The sequence below is a fragment of the Somniosus microcephalus genome, chromosome 10, assembly GCF_052327205.1.
Source record: "Somniosus microcephalus isolate GS21.2 chromosome 10, FLI_Smic_1.0, whole genome shotgun sequence".
Classification (NCBI taxonomy): domain Eukaryota; kingdom Metazoa; phylum Chordata; class Chondrichthyes; order Squaliformes; family Somniosidae; genus Somniosus; species Somniosus microcephalus.
The window spans coordinates 25955666-25976699 of record NC_140996.1 but is presented as its reverse complement, the minus strand read 5'-3'; the positions used below and the strand labels follow the sequence as shown (position 1 = coordinate 25976699).

General features: G+C 44.4%; 1 protein-coding gene across 14 annotated transcripts in view; it reads left to right on the top strand.

The window, feature by feature from the left end:
* Nucleotides 1-21034, top strand: part of mycbp2 (MYC binding protein 2) — a 230805-nt gene that overhangs the window by 12119 nt on the left and 197652 nt on the right. For all 14 annotated transcript variants that reach the window (XM_085998516.1, XM_085998525.1, XM_085998512.1 and 11 more), the window contains exon 2: nucleotides 12214-12289. In XM_085998516.1, coding sequence (XP_085854642.1) covers nucleotides 12214-12289 — 76 coding nt within the window. The remainder of the gene's footprint in view (nucleotides 1-12213; nucleotides 12290-21034) is intronic.

The window sequence follows — 21034 nt, the reverse complement described above, 5'->3', positions numbered from 1 at the left end:
CTCTCAGCCAATCCATTTGTGGCTGGATGATACGGGGCGGATGTGTAATGCCTTACCCCATTCTTTTTCAAGAACCTCCGGAACTCTTCGGACACAAACTGTGGTCCGTTGTAGGAGCAAATCTGTTCTGGCAAGCCATTCCTGGCAAAAATGGTCTGTAGGATTGCAATAGTTTTCTCCGTGGTGGTGGAGGACATTTTGATGACCTCAGGCCATTTCGAGTGCGCATCCACGGCTATTAAAAACATTGAGTCCATGAATGGACCAGCAAAGTCAATATGCACCCGTTGCCATGGAGATGAGGGCCACTCCCATGGGTGTAGAGGGGCCTGTGGTGGTGCATTTTGGACTTTCTGGCATCCTGAGCAGCTCTTGGTCAGGACCTCGATTTGTTTATCGATTCCCGGCCACCACACATAAGCCCTGGCTAGGCTTTTCATTTTTACCCCTCCCAGATGACCCTCATGAAGCTCATTGAGCACTCTATCCCTTAACTTGGGTGGAATTACCACTCAGGATCCACACATCAAGGTCCCCCGGCACACTGACAGCTGTTCTCTCCTTGTCGAGAATGCTGGCAACAGTGAGTCGCCATGTGCTGGCCATCCCTTCACCGTCAAATCATATACCCGAGACCGTGTCGGGTCATTTCGGGTTTCCTTTTCGATACAAGCGTTAGTTACCGGTAGGTATTCAACTATAGTCAAATGGAATATTTCGACAGGATCCACTGCTGGTGCTTCCTCCGCAGTAGGCAGTGGCAGGCGTGATAGCCCATCAGCATTTCCATGCTGTTTCGTGCCCTTATATTCAATCTCATAGTGGTGCGCCCCTAGAAAAAGTGACCATCTTTGTAGTCGTTGCGCAGTCATCACCAGAACGCCCTTCTTCGGATTAAAAATGGAGACAAGAGGCTGGTGATCAGTCAGCAAGGTGAATTTCTGCCCGTGCAGATAGTGATTGCACTTTTTCACTCCCCACACTAGGCTGAGGGCCTCTGTCAATCTGGGCGTAGTTACGCTCGGCTGAGGTTAGTGATCGTGACGCAAAGGCTATTGGCCTCTCTGAGCCGTCCGAGAATTTGTGCGACAGCACCGCTCCAATGCCGCAGGGTGACGCATCACATGCCAACCGAATTGGTAATGCCGGGTTGTAATGGGCCAATACCTCTTTCAATGTGATTAGTGTTTTGCTCTTCTGGAAAGCTCGTCTACATTCGTCACTCCACTTCCATGGCACCCCAGTTTGCAGTAGGGTGTTCAGTGGGTGTAGTATTGTAGACAAATTTGGCAAGAACTTATGGTAGTAGTTTACCAGCCTGAGGAACGACCTCAGTTGTGACACATTTTCCGGTGCTGGAGCCTTGACTACTGCCTCAATCTTCTCTGGGGACTTATGTAACCCCTCTTTATCGATAACGTGGCCACAATACGAGATCTGTTTTCTAAAAAACTCGCATTTGGGGCGGTTAGCTCTGAGCCCATATTCCTGCAATCTAGTGAGCACCTGCTCCAGGTTGGCAAGGTGATCACTGTCATTTTCGCCCGTGACCAGGATGTCGTCCAAATAACACTGGGTCCCTGGGATCCCTTGCATGACTTGTTCCATTGCCCTCTGCCAAATAGCTGGAGCTGATGCTACCCCGAATACCAGCCGGTTGTATTGGTAGAGACCTTTATGGGTGTTGATTGTGAGAAATTTTTTTGATGCTTCTTCTACCTCCATTTGCAGATACGCCTGGGCCAGATCAATCTTAGTGAAGCGTTTCCCTCCAGATAGCGAGGCGAAAATATCTTCAATCCGCGGAAGTGTGAAGGACTGGGTTCACTGTTACCTTAAAGTCCCCACAGATGCAAACCTTCCTTGGTTCCCCAGGCGGGCTGCTCAATGACTTTTTCATCACAGGGACGATGGGTGTAGCCCACTCGCTCCAGTCTACCTTGGACAGTACACCTGAATGTTCCAGACACTCCAGCTCTACTTCGACGGCTGGGCGGAACGCATAAGGTACCGGTCTGGCCGTAAAAAATTTTGGGCTTGCGTTTTCTTCAATTTTAATCGTCGCTGTCATGCCTTTTAGTGTTCCGAGTCCTTGCTGGAACACTTCTTTCGTGTCAGTTAGGATCTTTGACAGTCGCCCAGGTGTGACGTCGTCATCCTTTTTGTCAGCCACAGTCAGTGCCTGTATGGAATGCCAATCCAGTTGTATTTTCCGGATCCATTCACGTCCCAGTAATGGTGGTCCTCCATCTTGCAATACATACAAGTCTAGTTTTGGTGTTTTCTTACCGTTATATATAACGGTCACCCTTATTTTTCCTTTGGGGTAGACTTTTTACCCCGTGTACGTCTTCAAAATTTTTGTGTCTCTCAAGGGTATGTGTGAGAATAGCTGCTCGTAGTCCCGTCGGTTTATGACTGATCCTGTGTCCAATTCCATCTTTACCTGGACTCCTGCTATCTTGAGAGTGACCCAAATGGTTCGGTGATCCTCCGTTGTGATCACATTATGTAGTTTCAGACAACTCAGTTCCCTGCTTTCGGAGTCGTTATCACTCTTTTGTTCGTCTGAACTATTCTCCGTCATCTTCTGTACCACCTTGTACTTTCCTTTGGTAGGTTTCTTATTGCTGGTTTTCTTTCCCGACCTGCAGACTCGTGCTATGTGTCCTACTTTTCCACACTGTCTGCACACTTTGTCTTTGAACCAGCAATCATTCTGGTCGTGTGTTGTTCTGCCGCAGCGATAGCACTTCTCTGTTCCATATGACATTTCGTTTGTGCCATATTCTTGCGGTCTCTGTTGTATCTCTGCAGCGCCCCGTGCTGCTGCTTCATATGATACCGCAATGCTGAAAGCCTTTTCCAGCGTAAGGTCCTTTTCAGATAAAAGCCGTTTCTGGGTTCCTTCACTTTGAAGCCCACACACAAACTTGTCCTTTAAGGTATCTGCCAGTCCCGCGCCAAACTGGCAGTGTTTCGATAGTTTGCGCAGTTATGGTAAATAATCAGCATTGCTTTCATCCTTATGCTGGTTCCATTTGTGAAACTTGAATCTTTCTGCTATCAGCAGTGGTGTGGGGTTTAAATGTTCCTGTAGTATCGTTACTATGTCTTCAACTCTTTTTCATTGGCTTCGTTGGGGTTACTAGATTTCGTAATAAACCATACGTCTTTGCACCCATTAAATTTAACAATACCGACGCTTTCTTGTCATCTGACACCTCATTTGCCTTGCAGTACACCTCTATTCGTTCGACATATGTAGTCCAATCTTCGACTTCTTTGTCAAATGCGGTGATACTGCCACTCTTCGGCATTTTGGGTGTGGTTTAAAATGGCGTCTCCCGCGCTTTCCTTCCTCCCCCGCTGCTGCCAACGCCGCTCCCGGCAGTTCTCGTGGCAATGGCAGCGCCCTGTAGGTTTCGCGCGCTTCTCCTGCGCTGCTGCCAACGCCGCTCTCGGCGGTCCTCGTGGCAATGGCGGCGCCTCACGGGTTTCTGCGCGTCTCTCTCTCCCTCTCTTCGACGCTGCTCGGCCCCTGAACACCGGCTGCGCTCTTTTCTCTCTCTCTCTCTCTCTCTCTCCTTTTTCTCTCTTTTCCCCCCCCCCCCCCCCCCGTCGACGCTGCTCGGCCCTTTGCTGTGCCGCTCAGTCGGGCTCTAGCCCGCCGCTGTCCGGGAAGGGTCTGCGCACTACCTGTTGCCAGCCCGTTTCGCTGGACCACCTCGACTGGAAAGCCAAGCCTGGCTTTCGACAGCCTCCCTCGCAATTCTGGAGTCTCTGCTGGATGACTGGGCGGTTGCCCGTGGTCGACACCAGAGTCTCTGGCCTTGACCTACCATCCACTGATCTCCAGGAACGAATCCCCAGGAGGTGATGCAGAGTTGCAGGTAGGTTCGAACTTGCCTTGTCGCCAATGTTGTGTCCGGGTATAAAAAGACACAGACTGCGGAGAACGGTACAACAGGTGTTTACTCAACGTGGCTCATACTGCAACTGCCTGTACAGATTACTACTCAGTGCTATATACAGGTGTGGTCACTGCCGGTACTTATAGTATACATGAGCTGTAAAAAGTAGTTCCCCCCCTTAAAGGTATATACATTACAGTTTACTCCAACAGTGTAGCACTCCCTCAGTACTTCTGTGAAGTGTCATCCCAGATTATGTGCTGAAGTTTCTAGTGAGGCTTGAATCCACAACTTTCTGTCTCCGAGTTGACCCTGCTGCCAAATGCTGACCCCTGATATCTTGATTCTCCAGAGAAGTCCGTATTTCTTGTTAGATTGGGAAACTGGTACATTCCAAGGGATATTCCAACTGATTATTGAGCTTGAACGATCAGATTTTGTATCACTTAAATTCAGACTGCATTTTTACAATGGCTAAAGACTTGACATTGGAAAGGCCAGCTGTAGACCTAGTCGGCTGCAGTTACTTAAACTACACAACCACCTCGCTGTCCCTTTCAAAGGTCAGTTAGTATCACAATGTGACATTGTGAAGTTCAGGCTAAAATTAATAAATTTATTTACAGCTAATAAAATTCACAAACATAAGCATACAGTGAGACCAGCATTGAAATATCGAGAAGTGAAGTAAACTGTTGCAAAATAATAAAAGGTCCAAAATCTTGGTATTTTTGCAGCAGGTTACTCTCTCATCTTTGAAATATTATGTGGATGGTGATTCCACTACAGCTCTATTTAGTTGTCTTGTAAGGAATAGGCTGAGAGACAGGAAGTTAAAGATTAAAGAAAATCCCATCGCTCATGTACAATTTTCTGGGACTTTAAAGGCAGGTTTCATTGTCCAAGATCAGATATTTTCAACGATATTAACTATTAATAATCTTTAAGTAGATGAGGCAGTCGTTGGCTATCTGGAGCTTCATTTTGCTCTTGACATCTGACTTACAGAAAATACTTAATGTCTGGTCTTCAAATTTCCACTGTCCTTTCAGGGACAATGGCTTCACCTACTCTCTTCAAACAAAACAGTATCCTGGATAATCTACAGCTAAGGAAGCCTGCCTGCAGCTGCGAGACCGTTCACACCTGAACCTTTTTTTAAAAAAAAAAAAAAAAAAAATTTTTTAAACAGCAATAGTATTACCCTGTCTATTTCTGGTCATATAAAAAATACAGAAATTTTCCCTTTAAAGACATTATGGTCACAAACTTCTTGAGTGTATTTATACCATTTGGCTTTAATGCAGAGATCTTCAATTTTTTCTTTGTGGGTCACATAAGGATGGGTACCATGACAGCTTGGGAGCCACACACCAGGTTTAATTCCATGTTGCCATTCATTTGCATATTTTAAAATGTGAATACTAATTTATCTTGGTATTCCGATCAGGATTTAGCCACCAATGTGGCAACAGTGGCAGGGGTTGGGTGGGTGGGGGAGCAGTGGAGGAATAACCCTTTCCATATCCAGGTCCACAAAAATTAAAAATCCAAATAAATCGGCAATTATTAAGAAATATAAGTGCAATTAGGGTTGATTTATTTGGGCTGCAGGTTGAAGTTCAAGTTAAAATGCTTGCACCCGTAAACTGCTTACAAAGGTACCTTCTGATAAATATTGTCTGTTTAGTTTGCTTTGCTGAAAGAATGATTAGATGGGCAGTGATTTAAGGTTTGTTAATTGACTGTTTTATTTGTAGTTTATATAGAAATTCTGATCAAAGCATAACATATTTCTTGGCAATTAGATAATAATGTTTATATGAAATCATATGTGATTAGGAGCAGGTTTTCAGTTCCATAGTACTTCCAGGGACGGGTTTAGTTGGCGTAAGCCAATTTGGTATAGTTTCCTAGATTATACCTTCATTCTTATTGATGCTAATCTGATTGTTCAGTAATCTAATTGTGCAGTTATCTACTTTGGACTAACCAGTGTTAATAGTCTAATGCAAATTCATTTGGATTTTTATAAGACTTCATATACAACTTTTACTAATAGTCAAATTGCTAGTGGTAGAAGCCATAAGCTATTTGTTTTAAGTAGATCTGTTTTACTAATTTAAAATGCTTTATTTTAGGTTATTTTATTTATTCATAGGATAGGCTTGCTTTCTGAATTGCTTGTCCTCAGTATGTTTGCGTTATTATGCCATTTTGTATAGGATGTGGATTCTTGACTTGGGTCATTTTCCGCATAGCGCGCCTGCAGTCTTAATTTGGCTGTTAGGAGGTGATGTCTTGAAATATAAGATGTTTCCCTCGGATAGTGGAAGTGGGAAGTCTGAGTGACTTGTATTTTTGTAGCTGCCAGTTACAGCGTGGCATTATCCTTGGAGGGAGTATTTATGCAGAAATGTATTTTGGGAGATTAAATGGTTGGTGCAGAGCCCTTGATGAGGCGTATTGTAACTGAGCTGTGGAAGGAATGGGCCTGATGAGCTAAAGGACCTTTTTCATTCTATGCTTACTTGTGTGAAGAACAATTTACTTGATTCCCATCAGGGAACAGAGCTAGATGATTGGGGTGGGGGTGGTGGGGGAGAGAGGAAATGAGTCTCCTAATCTATGGCAAAACTTTTTTTTTATATAAAGGTGTAGAAAGTGAAATCTGTTTAATTTCAATGGTAGCTTAGGTTTTTCAAGTGGTCAGGTATGTACAGTGCAGCAATGCTAACTACCTGCTGTGAAGTGTACTTGTTTCAAAAAAAAATCCCTTTAATCCTTGTAATGTTTCTTATCCTAGTGTTAGTATTTGAGAATTATGTACTTTCACTCTTCCTAGGCCTGCTCTGATAGTTCTCAAAAATAGCACTTGTAGCCACACTTGTCTATAATTTCTTTTTTTTTTTTTAAATGGTGTTTGATAAGTGGCATGTGAATCCACATAATTTGAAGTCATTAATGTCTGTCAAGTTCAGAACCCAAAATTATTTTTCAGTTTGAGTGACATTTTTGCAACACTAATATCAAATGCTGATAATTTGCATAAAAGTTGTACATTTATGGTGAAATGGCATTGATTATAATGGCCTGGATTTACTGCATACGTACAGCGTACGCCATCGTAAGTGCCCCGCAGGTCCTGGGTTTCTGCATGCGATGCGCATGCGCGAAAACCCGGAACTTGTGATCTGTCAAATTTCTGCTCGACAGATCATCCGCATCTGCTGGAAATTGACATCCGCTGGCACAGAGTTGGTCTACTGCCCAGTGAATACCATAAGACCACCTTTTACCAGCGTAAGGGTTTAAATAAATGTTAAAAACATTTTTTTTAATGATTTATACATTCCCTTACATTTAAAATTAGTTTAGGTTATTTTTGTCCCATTTAAAAATGTTTAAATTTATTTTTGAAAAAATAAACTTTTATTTTAAATGTTTAATTAAATGGTTTTTAAAATTAATTTTGAACCTGCGATTTATTTTTATTTCAGTGTTGTGAAAATGTATATTTTAGGGGATTCCTATTGTGCTTATGGGGATTCCTCACGTAAATTGAATCCCCATAAGCATAATAGGAATCCCCCTTTGTCATTGGTTGGGCCGGCCCACGTGATCCCAGGGATGTTTGCGAGCCGCCTGCGCCCCTGGGATACGTGGGCCTTTACGCAGGCATACACCTGCAGGCCCAGGAGCGCAAATGTTCGAAGGTCCGGAGCAATCGGGTAGGTGCGGAGTTTTCTTGCGGTTCAGAGGCATGCGCCTGCGCCAAGTCTCCGACCGCAATTTCCACCCCAATGAGGAATTAATTTGGATGTTTCATATGTAGGTTCATTCTCCATTTTCTTGATCTAAAAGCCTACATCCGAAGATGTTAAGGAGTATGTTTCTTCACTGCAAATGCAATGCATGAAACTAAGTGGGAAAAGGTCTTCTGTGAATGCTGTAACAGATCGATATCCAATGCCACAATCATAGGACATAGAAAGGCTAGCAGAATGGACAGGCAACTGGCAGATGGAATTTAATACAGAGAAGTGTGAGGTGATGCATTTTGGCAGAAGGAACAGGGAGAGGCAATATACACTTAATGGCAGAGTTTTAAAGAGTGTGCACGGACAGAGGGACCTGGGAGTTAATGTGCATAGGCCCCTGAAGGTGGCAGGACATACTGAGAAAGTGGTTAGCAAAGCATATGGGATCTTGGGTTTCATAAATAGAGGTATCGAGTACAAAAGTAGAGAAGTTATGCTGAATCTTTATAAAGTGCTGGTTAGTCCACAATTGGAGTATTGCGTCCAGTTCTGGTCACCACACTTTAGGAAGGATGTGAAGGCCCTTGAGCGGGTGCAGAGGAGATTTACCAGAATTGGTTCTGGGGATGGGGGATCTTAGCTACAAGGACAGGTTGGAGAAGCTGGATTTGTTTTAATTAGAGCAAAGGAGGTTGAGGGGTGATTTGATGGGTGTACAAGATTATGACTGGTTTGGATAGGCTAGACTGGGAAAGGCTGTTCCCAGTAGATAATAGTACAAGGACTAGGGGACACAGATTTAAGGTTTTGGGCAAGAGATACGAGGGGATGTGAGGAAAAACTTTTTTACGCAGCGAGTGGTGATGACCTGGAACTCGCTGCCAACGGAAGTGGTGGAAGTGGAGACACTCAATGTTTTCAAGGGGAGACTGGATAGGCACTTGAGGGAAATAAACTTGCAGGGTTACGGGGATAGAGCGGGGGAATGGGACTGACTGGATTGCTCTACAGAGAGCCGGCATGGACTCGATGGGCCGAATGGCCTCCTTCCGTGCCGTTATGACTCTTGTGTCCTTAAGATTGTCCACAGGTTTCCAAAAACTGATCACACTTGATACCGTAGCCAAGTTTGTCTACTGAGAATGTTTCAAGGTAGTGAAGTAGGAGAGACAGTACCAGATTATGCAGAATTTGCTATTGTGTATGTAAACTAGTGGTTTTATTTTTTTTAACTATTTTGCATCGAATATTTCCTCTGGGAAAACAAAAGTAAGGAAGTTCTTTCCTGCTTGGGAACATCAGGAAGAGGATATGGTACAGCAACAACAACTTGCATTTCTGTAGTGCCTTTAATGTAGGAAAGCATCCCAAGACACTCCACGAAGCATAATGAGACACAAACTGACACTGAGCCAAAGAAGGAAATATTAAGAGGGGCGACTAAAAGCTTGGCCAAAGAGGTAGGTTTTAAGAAGGTCTTGCAGGAGGAAAGCAAAGTGGAGAGGTTTACGGGGGAGAATTCCAGAGCTTAGGGTCCATATGGTTGAAGGCATGGCCGCCAATGGTGAGGCAAATGGAATGGGAAAATTGTGTACGAGGCCAGAGTTGGAGAAACACGGTGTTCTTGGAGGGTTTTAGGGCTGGAGGAGGTTGGAGATGGGGAGAGGCGAGGCCATGAAGGGATTTGAACACCAGGATGAGAATTTTAAAATGGAGGTGTCGGTGCTCTGGGGACCAATGTAGGTCGGTGAGTGGGACTTGGTGTGGGTTACGATACAGGCAGGAGAGATTTGGATGAGCTCCAGTTTGTGCAGGTGGAAGATAGGCGGCCAGTCAAGAGCGCATTGGATTGGCCAAGCCTAAAGGCAACAAAAACATTGCTCAGGATTTCAGAAGTGGGTGGGTTGAAATGGGCAATGTTACATTGATAGAAGTCGGCAGTCTTTGTGATGTAGAGGATATGAGTAGTGATCTATTGTACAGTATGGGTGCAGAATGTTCACTTGGATAATGTACATTGAATACTGTTCCACCTGTAGCATCTGCATTGAAAAAATTCCTGATTTCCCTGTAAAAGTCCCACGGAGTCCAAGAACAAGTGAAGACTCCTGTTTATTTGTCAAAAAAAGTCAATTAATTCAAATGGTGAACCAACCTCTTGTTACCATTTTGAAGCTGTTTGTGCTACAAACACAACTTTTTTTGAAGCTCAGCGTAAGCTCGAGGAACAGCATTAGGCACTTTAAAGCCTTCTGGACTCAACATAGAGTTCAACAATTTCAGACCATAACCTCGGCCCCTATCCGTTTTTCTCTCTCGCATGGCAGCTGTCGATCATTCTGCCATTGCCATTTACATTTCATCTAGAGTTATCTTTTGTTTCTTAACTTGTCTCATTACCATCCCCTTGGCGACATCATCCGAAAACACAGCGTCAGTTTCCACATGTACGCTGACGACACCCAGCTCTACCTCGCTACTTCTTCTCTCGACCCCTCCACGGTGTCTAAATTGTCAGACTGCTTGTCCGACATACAGTTCTGGATGAGCAAAAATTTTCTCCAATTAAATATTGGGAAAAACGAAGCCATTGTTTTCGGTCCCCGCCACAAACTCCGTTCCCTCGCCACTGACTCCATCCCCCTCCCTAACATCTGTCTGAGGCTGAACCACACTGTTTGCAACCTTGGTGTCATATTTGACCCTGAAATGAGCTTCCGACCACATATCCGCAGTATAACAAAGACCACCTACTTCCACCTCCGTAACATCGCCCGTCTCCGCCCCTGCCTCAGCTCATCTGCTGCTGTAACCCTCAACCATGCCTTTACCTCTAGACTTGATTATTCCAACGCACTCCTGGCTGGCCTCCCACATTCCACTCTACGTAAACTTGAGGTGATCCAAAACTCGGCTGCCCGTGTCCTAACCCGCACCAAGTCCCGTTCACCCATCACCCCTGTGCTCGCTGACCTACATTGGCTCCCGGTTAAGCAGCGCCTCGATTTCAAAATTCTCATCCTGGTTTTCAAATCCCACTATGGCCTCGCCCCTCCCTATCTCTGTAATCTCCTCCAGCCCCACAACCCCTCGAGATATCTGCGCTCCTCTAATTCTGCCCTCTTGAGGATCCCTGATTTATAATCGCTCAACCTTTGGTGGCCGTGACTTCTGTTGCCCCATTCCTAAGCTCTGGAATTCCCTCCCTAAACCCCTCCACCTCGCTACCTCTTTCCCTCTTTAAGACGCCCCTTAAAACCTACCTATTTGACCAAGCTTTTGGTCACCTGCCCTAATTTATCCTTATGTGGATTGGTGTCATTTTTTGTCTTAAAATACTCCTGTGCAGCGCCATGGGACGTTTTACTACATTAAAGGCGCTATATAAATACAAGTTGTTGTTGCACCATCATCCCTTTTGTCTCTTAATCTCTCCTGCCTTCCATCCTATCACAGACCTTCCCTTTTTTGTTCTCCCCCCCCCCCCCCCCCCCCCCCCCCCACCTCCCTGCGCCTACACTTTTTAAAAAACCTGTTACATCGCCAACTTTTCCAGTTCTGATGAAGGGTCATCGACCTGAAACGAAAACACTGTTTCTCTCTCCACAGATGCTGCCTGACCCGCTGAGTGTTTCCAGCATTTTCTGTTTCTATTTCAGATTTCCAGCATCTGCAGTATTTTGCTTTTGTACAACTTTTTTTTTGTACTGCTCTAAATTTCAATTTTAAAAAAATAATTGTAGTGGAATATGTTGTTGAACACTGCTGCACATCCAAGCATAAAAATAGTTCCAAATTTTCAAACTTGAAAGACCAAAGGTTGTTGGGACAGTCCAGCACACTGGGCTTGGCCTATTTCCTCTGGAGAATATGGGGAGCCAGAGGATCTGATTCACTGTGGCGGGGGTGGGGGGGGAGAAACCATGTTACAGCACAGCATATAATCACTTCAGAATGCAGACTCCGCACTACCCATGAGGTATGGTAAATCGGTTGTCTACTTAACACAGTTGTGCTGTTGTCTTGCTTTTGGAAATCAATGAGAACGATTACTGTGGATTGGAAAAATGCAGTGCACAAAGTTTACAGTTTATAAAAGAAACACGAGGGTTCTTGCCATATTAGAAGCTGTTTACTGACTCGTATATTATAGGAGACAAGTATTTACAAAGTGGCTCAGTTCTACTTTGTGCATAAATACAGATATTTGTTAGAAGCAAATTGCTGAAGTGTCAAATTCTTAAACTTCAAGGTAAACCTATCCTTTTTATTTTTCGCACTGCTCTAATAGTGAACACAGCAAGTATGTTATCAGTGCAGTGCCACTAAGATAATCATCAGCACCAATGCAGAACTACAAGTAGATAGTCTCAAATCCTGTAAAGATGTGACTCAAATTTATTTTAGTTAAATTTTCCAATGCAAGTCTCATCTATTTTTTTCTGGAGGTGAAGGCTGCAAGGATAAATGAAAACTAGGATTAAATTGTGTAACGTATCTTTAACCGTAAAATTGTTCATTTTTCTTTTCTGTTTCAGAAATAAAAAAGCTTTGAGCAAGAAAAAACTTAAAAGGAAGCAGAAGACCAAGTCCAAAGTGAAAACACGAACAAAGGCAAGTAGATCTATTTGCCGAGTAGTTTGAAAAGGAAAAGGTTGCACTGTGGCAGCAGGGAATGGCTCATGGTTAGCAATAATTAACGTGAAATACAGCCTTCAGCTGCACCGGCTGTCACGTTCGAGAATTTCCTCCCGAAACCCTTCTGCCTCTCCAATTCCCTGCCCTCCTTTAAAACCTACCTCTTTGTCCAAGCTTTTGGTTACCCCTCCTAATATCTCTCTCTGACTCTGCGTTCATGTTTTCCCCATAAGCCACTGTAAAGCACCTTGAGATGTTTTCTCTATGTTAAAGGTGTTATACAAATGTCAAGTTGTTGGATATGCCTGCTTGGTTCCCACTCTTCAGTATGGTTCTGTTATTCTCGCTCTTAAATATGGTTGTCATGCATACACTCCACTACAACTTGCGCATGTCTTAAGAACACAAGAAATAGGAGCAGGAGTAAGCCATTCCGCCCCTGGAGCCTGCTCCGCCATTCAATAAGATCATGGCTGATCTGATCTTGGCCTCAACTCCACTTTTCTGCATGTTCCCCATAACTCTAGACTCTCCTGTAGTTCAAAAATCTGTCTATCTCAGCCTTGAATATATTCAATGACTCCACCTCCACAGCCCTCTGGGGTAGAGAATCCCCAAGATTCACAGCCCTCAGAGAAGAAATTCCTCCTCATCTCCGTCTTAAATGGGCGTATTCTGAAACTATGCCCCCTAGTTCTAGATTCCCCCACGAGGGGAAACGCCCTCTCGGTATCTACCCTGTCAAGCCCCATCAGAATCTTATGTTTCAATAAGATCACCTCTTATCTAAACTCCAATGAGTATAGGCCCAACCTGCTCAACTTTTCCTCATAAGACAACCCCTTCATCCCAGGAATCAACCGAGTGAACCTTCTCTGAACTGCCTCCAATGCAAGTACATCCCTCCTTTAAATAAGATTAAAACTGTACGCAGTACTCGAGGTGTGGTCTCACCAACGCCCTGGTCTCACCAACGCCCTGTAGCAAGACTTCACTACTTTTATACTTCACCCCCTTGCAATAAAGGCCAACATTCCATTTGCCTTCCTAATTACTTGCTGTACCTGCATGCTAACTTTTTGTGTTTCATGTATGAGGACACCCAGATCCCTCTATTATTTATAGTCTCTCTCCATATAAATAATATTTTGCTTTTCTATTCCCAGTAGTTATCATGGGTGACTTTAATCTACATATAGATTGGGCTAACCAAATTAGTAACAATACTGTGGAGGAGGAATTCCTGGAGTGTGTAAGGGATGGTTTCCTGGACCAATATGTCGAGGAACCAACTAGAGATCAGGCCATCTTAGACTGGGTATTATTATAATATGAGAGAATGCAGCACGGTGGCATAGTGGTTAGCACTGTTGCCTCACAGCGCCAGGGACCCGGGTTCGAATCCGGCCTCGGGTGACTGTCTGTGTGGAGTTTGCACATCCTCCCTGTGTTTGCGTGGGTTTTCTCCGGGTGCTCCGGTTTCCTCCCACAGTCCAAAGATGCGCGGGTTAGGTTGATTGGCTATGATAAATTGACCCTTCGTGTAAGGGGGATTAAATACGTGGGGTTACGGGGATAGGGTGGGATATGTGTTGGTGTAGGGGTTACCGGGATCGGGTGGGATATGTGTCGGTGCAGGCTCGATGGGCCGAAATGGTCTCTATCTGCACTGTGGGGTTTCTGTGATCTGTGATTAATTAGCAATCTTATTGTGCGAGGCCCCTTGGGGCGAAGCGATCATAATATGATAGAATTCTTCATTAAGATGGAGAGCGAAGTATTTGACTCCGAGACTAGGGTCCTGAATTTAAATAAAGGAAACTACGATGATAGTTGGCTAGGATGGATTGGGGAACGTTACTTAAAGGGTTGACGGTGGATAGGCAATGGCAAACATTTAAAGATCGCATGGATGAACTACAGAATTTGTTCATCCCTGTTTGGCATAAAAATAAAACAAAAAAGGTGACTCAACCGTGGCTAACAAGGGAAATTAGGGATAGCATAAGATCCAAGTAGAGGACATATAAATTGGCCAAAAAAAAGCAGCAAACCTGAGGCTTGGGAGCAGTTCAGGATTCAGCAAAGGAGGACAAAGGGATTAATTAAGATGGGGAAAATAGAGTAAGAGTAAGCTTGCAGGGAACGTAAAAACTGACTGTAAAAGCTTCTATAGATATGTGAAGAGAAAAAGAGTGGTGAAGTCAAGCGTAGGTCCCTTGCAGTCAGTATCAGGGGAATTTATAATGGGGAACAAAGAAATGGCAGACCAATTAAATACATACTTTGGTTCTGTCTTCACAAAGGAGGACACAAATAACCTCCCAGAGATGTCGGGGAACATAGGGTCTAATGAGAGGGAGGAACTGAATGAAATCAGTATTTGTAGGGAAATGGCATTAGGGAAATTGATGGGATTGAAGGCCGATAAATCCCCAGGGCCTGATAATCTACTTCCTAGGGTACTTAAGGAAGTGGCCCTAGAAATAGTAGATGCATTGCTGGTCATCTTCCAAAATTCTATAGACTCTGGAACAGTTCCCATGGATTGGAGGGTAGCTAATGTAACCCCACTATTCAAAAAAGGTGGTAAAGAGAAAACGGGGAATTATAGACCGGTAAGCCTGACATCGGGTAAAATGCTAGAGTCCATTATAAAAGATGTAATAGCAGAGCACTTGGAAAACAGTGAAAAGGATCGGACAAAGTCAACATGGATTTACAAAAGGTAAATCGTGCTTGACTAATCTACTGGAATTTTTTGAGGATGTAACTGGTAGAATAGATAAGGGAGAACCAGTGGATGTGGTGTATTTGGACTTTCAGAAGGCTTTCAATAAGGTCCCGCATAAGAGATTAGCGTGTAAAGTTAAAGCACATGGGATTGGGGGCAAGGTACTGACTTGGATAGAGAACTGGTTGGCAGACAGAAAGCAAAGAGTTGGAAAATACGGGTCTTTTTCCGAGTGGCAGGCAGTGACTAGTGGGGTACCGCAGGGATCGGTGCTAGGACCCCAGCTATTCACAATATATATTAATGATCCAGACGAGGGAACTAGATGTAATATCTCCAAGTTTGCAGACGACACAAAGCTGGATGGGTGTGTGTGCTGTGAGGAGGATGCCCAGAAACTCCAGTATGAGTTGGACAGGTTGGGTGATTGGGCAGATGCATGGCAGATGCAGTATAATGTGGATAAATGCGAGGTTATCCACTTTGGTGGCAAAAACAGGAAGACAGATGATTATCTGAACATCAATAGATTGGGTGAAGGGGAAGTGCAATGAGACCTGGGTGTCCTTGTGCACCAGTCGCTGAAGGTAAGCATGCAGGTGCAGCAGGCGGTTAAGAAGGCAAATGGTATGTTGGCCTTCATAGTGAGAGGATTCGAGTACATGAGCAAGGATGTCTTGCTGCAGTTGTACAGGGCCTTGGTGAGACCACACCTTGAGTATTGTGTGCAGTTTTGGTCGCCTTATCTGCGGAAGGATGTTCTTGCCATGGAGGGAGTGCAGCGAAGATTCACCAGACTGATACCTGGGATGGCAGGAATGACGTATGAGGAGAGATTGGGTCGATTAGGCTTATATTCGCCAGAGTTTAGAAGAATGAGAGGGGATCTCATTGAAACTTATAAAATTCTAACAGGACTAGATGCAGGAAGAATGTTCCCAATGGCGGGGAGTCCAGAACCAGGGCTCATAGTCTAAGGATAAGGGGTAAGCCATTTAGGACAGAGATGAGGAGGAATTTCTTCACCCAGAGAGTGGTGAACCTGTGGAATTCTCTAGCACACAAGGCAGTTGAGGCCAATTCATTAAATATATTCAAGAAGGAGTTGGATATATTTCTCGAGGCTAAATGGATCAAGGGATATGGGGAGAAAGCCGGGGCAGGGTACTGAATTTGGATGATCAGCCATGATCTCATTAAATGGCGGAACAGGCTCGAGGGGCCGAATGGCCTACTCCTGCTCCTATCTTCTATATCTGTCATTTTTTGACAAATGAATTGTCAGCATTTGACAGCTTTGAGAAGCTGTCAAACACTGACAATCTCTGTTCTAAGGTGAGCCTTTGCACAAAAGCTCACCAAGACACCTCTCCTCAGCAGAAAGCAGATGGCTGCTGCATCTGAGAATGCAGCAGCCATTCTGTCATCTCTGCCGTTGAGATGAGGCACCTCTGGATTCTCAATGGTTGAAGGCTGCAGAAAGAAGCAACGGTAAGGAAACTATTTCCAACACTTTACACTTACCTCTCATACTTACCTGTCCACACTTGCACCCATCACTCACCTCTACAGCTGACACTTCGATCCCTCTCACCCCCGCAGACCCACTGCTCGCCTCGCTGACCCTGACGAGGTTTGCAGCCGTCGGGAAGCCCGCAATTGCAGGTGTAAAATGGGGAAAAGCCTCTTAACTGCTTGTTAACTACCTGTTAACAGGCAGTCAATTGGCTCTAATCACCTTCCCGCCTCGAGGAGATGGGTCCCTGCGCGACTCGGAGACCCGCCTCCCGGGAAGATTGCACGGAGGTGGGTTGGGAGCGAGGTCGGCACCCGCTCCCAGCTTCTGCCATTTTCCCGGCAGTCTCTCCTCCCCAGGGCTGGGAAAATTCCCCCCTTGGTCGACCTGGACCACCTCATTTCCCAGCACCAGATCCAGCAATGTCTCCTTCCTAGTTGGGCCAAGAGCATACTGGTCAAGGAAATTCTCCTGAACACATTTCAGAAATTCCTCATCCTCCTTTTCCTTTACCCTAGCAGTATCCCAATCGATATTTGGGTAAGTAAAGTCCCCCCAATATCACCACTCTCTATATAGCTCTTGCATATCTCTGTGATTTCCCTGCAGATTTGCTCATCTGCCTCCCTCTCATTATTTAGAGGCCTATAGAGTACCCCTAGTAGCGTGATCATTCCCTTTTTGCTCCTGAACTCTAACCAAATGGATTCTGTCCTTGTCCCCTCAAGAACATCCTCCCTTTCCAACACGACAATGTCTTCCTTAATCAGCACTGCCACCCCACCTTTTTTCCTTCCCTATCTTTTCTGAACACCTTGTACTCTTGAATATTAAGTGCCTAGTCCTCACCATTTTTAAGCCACGTATCCGATATTGCCACATGGCTAATTGTGCTTGTAGCTCACCAACCTTATTCACCACACTTTGTGCGTTTACGCACGTGCATTCTAATCCCATTATTGAATTTTTCGTAGTCTTAGTCTGCTCCTTTTCTAAAATGGTACTACTTCTGCCTCTAGTACTATTTTCTTCTCTAATAATATCCAACACACTCTCTCTTTTATGCACCTTATTCCTCTTTTCTACTCCTATATGCTGGTGCCCATCCCCCTGCCAAACTAGTTTAAACCCTCCCCAACAGCACTAGCAAACCTCCCCGCGAGAATATTGGTCCCGGCTCTGTTGAGTTGTAACCCGTCTGGATTGTACAGGTCCCACCTTCCCCAGAAATGGTCCCAATGCCTCAGGAATCTAAAGCCCTCCAGCCTGCACCATCTCTCCAGCCACACATTCATCTGTTCTATCCTCCTATTCCTGTACTCACTAGCACATGGCACCGGGAGTATTCTGGAGATTACTACCTTTGAGGTCCTGCTTTTTAATCTTTATGCTTGTAAGCTCTGTCTCTTACTGTCACACTCTGGTTATTGCTACCCTGCACTATTGCCTTGTCCTTTCTCTTTAATTTTCTAAGTTTCCCCTCATCTGAATCCCCCCCCCCGCCAACACTATTTAGTTTAAAGCCCTATCTGCAGCCCTAGTTACTCGATTCGCCAGGACACTGGTCCCAGCACGGTTCAAGTGAAGCCTGTCCCAACGGAACAGCTCCCTCTTTCCCCAGTACTGGTGCCAGTGCTCCATGAATTGAAACCCATTTCTCCCACACCAATCCTTGAACCACGCATTCAACACACTGATCTTATTGACCCTATGCCAATTTGCTTGTGGCTCAGGTAGTAATCCAGAGATTATTACCTTTTGTGGTTTTGCTTTTTAATTTAGCCCTTAGCTGTTCATACGCCCTCAGCAGAACCTCTTTCTTAGGTACCAACGACATAGGTAGGACTATGTGGCTAACAACAACTGGATTCTTCCCCTCCCACTCCAAGTTCCTCTCCAGCCCCGAGGAGATGTCCTTAACCCTGGCACCGGGCAGGCAACACAACCTTCAGGACTCGCACTCTCGGCTGCAGAGAACAGTATCTATCCCCCTAACTATACTGTTCCCTACCACTACTACATTCCTTTTTACTCTCTGAACTTGAATGGCCCTCTGTACCATGGTGCTCTGGTCAGTTTGCTCATCCTCCCTGCACTCGTCCACACAGGCTGCAAGAACCTCGTACCTGTTGGACAAGTGCAAGGGCTAAGGTTCCTCCAATGCTACCTTCTGGACCCCCATACCTGCCTTACTTGTAGTCACATCTTCCTGTCCCTGGACCAAATCTTTAACCTAAGGGGTGTGACTACCTCCTGGAACAAAGCGTTCAGGTAACTTTCTCCCTCCCTGACGTAGCGCAGTGTCCGAAGCTCGGACTCCAGCCCATCAACTCTGAGCCGAAGTTCCTCGAGCTGCGGATGAGATTGCTGTGGATTAATGGAATTGGTGTCAAAGGAATTGGTGTCAAAAATGTTTTTATTGACATCTTTCTAGTTGAGCACCTTGGGATGTTTTGCTACGTTAAATGCGCTATATAAATGTAAGTTGTTTTGTATTTTTAGCTTTGAAAAGTAGTTGCTGACTTCACTTAGAGTAATGACCAGTATATTCAACTTTTCTATGCAGTTGAAATTGTTGCAGTTGTAATGGTGATGGGGTTGTGGGGAGAGGGAAGGGGCAAATGGTGAAACCCTGTCCTTGTTTTTTTAAATTGACACCACCACAGCACTTACATGGACAAGTCGCTGTTCCCAGCTTCTGCTGCATGTAAGGCTTGAATCTGATATTGCACCTCCGTTTTATTTGCTTGTTCATTTTCTCATTCATTCTGTTGCTATACATAAGAATAAAATACATTTGGATCACATTTTGTTGTACTGAAACTTTTTAGATTTACAAAGTCCCTCGATGACACTCTTTCCCACACGTTGCTCGTGCTCCCTAAGCTTTCTTGCCTACATTTCTCGTGATCACATTCCGTTTCTTTCTAAAGTTTACCTGCTGAGTAACAGAATATTAATCCGTTTTTTCCTTCCATGCTTTTGTTCATTTTTCTTCCTCCCCACTCCAGTCCCCAATGGGTGACCTTAGGAAGTGAGGGGTGATTTTTTGGTGATTAAACTAAAGCAACTTGAGGCTCTAAGAGTGAATTACAGAACCTTGTAATTGGGACTAGTGTCAGGACACTTCAGATAACTCTAGAATGGAGGATTAGATTCTTGACGCAGAGGAGTAACTATACTTTAACTACGATAGATTTGATTATTTCTACATAAGATTCTGAATTGAGCCTTTTATATCCCGGAGAACCCTGTCTTGAGCTGGGACTCTTCATTGGATCTGAGGCTCCCCAACCCTCAAATCCTCAAGGTTTGGTTTCCACCTCCTTTGTGGAATACCACACAGCAAGTTTGAACAAAACAGTTTTATTTGGTTTTGTCCAGCGTGCTCGAGTTGTGGAGTTCCTAGTACCATGGTGGTAGCTATACTGACCTAGTATGAGAAAACATGAGATGGCGTGTTGGAGGAGTGGGGAGTGTTTGTGACCTCTGCACCCTTTGGATGAGGATTGACGTTTACTAACTCCAATGAGTTAACTTTATTGGCAGATGTTGGATTAGTACAGACAGATAACATTCTTCCAACATTCGGTATTTGATTTCTGAGGTGAAGGCATTTTGGAATGTAGTCCAAAAGGAAGTTTGTTTTTTGAGAATTTTAGATTTTCCAATTAACCTGCAGGTGAAGCACTTTGAGATGTAATTTTTAGAGAAGCATCTCTCTTTACAGTCAATTATACACCTGCTAGAGGAAGGCAGGGTTGTTTCCATGGGAACACAGGAGGCCTACAACATAGCTGTGCATTCCAGCTCCAATATTGGTTAAGGAAAACCAGCTTTTTTTGTTGACACTGATCCATAGCAACTGTAAATAGATGGGAACATGAAGGGTCAGATGAAGTGCCCTCCTCTTGGACTCCATTGCATGACTTGTTCCTGAGTGAGTCACCTTAATTATGGAAGAATTTCTCCAGTTGTCAGCACTCTCTATCGAAAGCTTATAATTGCAAGTTTGGTGCAATGATGCCAACTTACACCCTTTTTTGGGTGTGTGATCCAGACTATTCTATTGATTCCAACTGCTACACCCTGTTACAGATTCATGTAATATTATTGCAACCTAACATATCTCCCATCTCTGGCAGAAAATTTGTTGGCAGCCCAGGTTCATGAATGTTTCGAAAGTAGAACTGATGGGAATGCCTACTCAGTATTTGCATCTTGCTCTTCACAAACACATGCCTGATTTCAATGTCTGATTTTGAGTTTATTACCTTTTAGGATTACTATACTGGTTCTGCTCATTTGTGTTGGCTGAGTTAGTGAGCTTCAAGTTGTGTTGGTAAATCAACTTCATATTTGGGATTTAGATAGGTTGGTCCTAAGACCATCACCAAAATGTTTGCCTGGAATTGTATCTGATTTTTATTTTTCAAGTAAAATTTTAGCCCTGCAATCTCTTATCATGAGA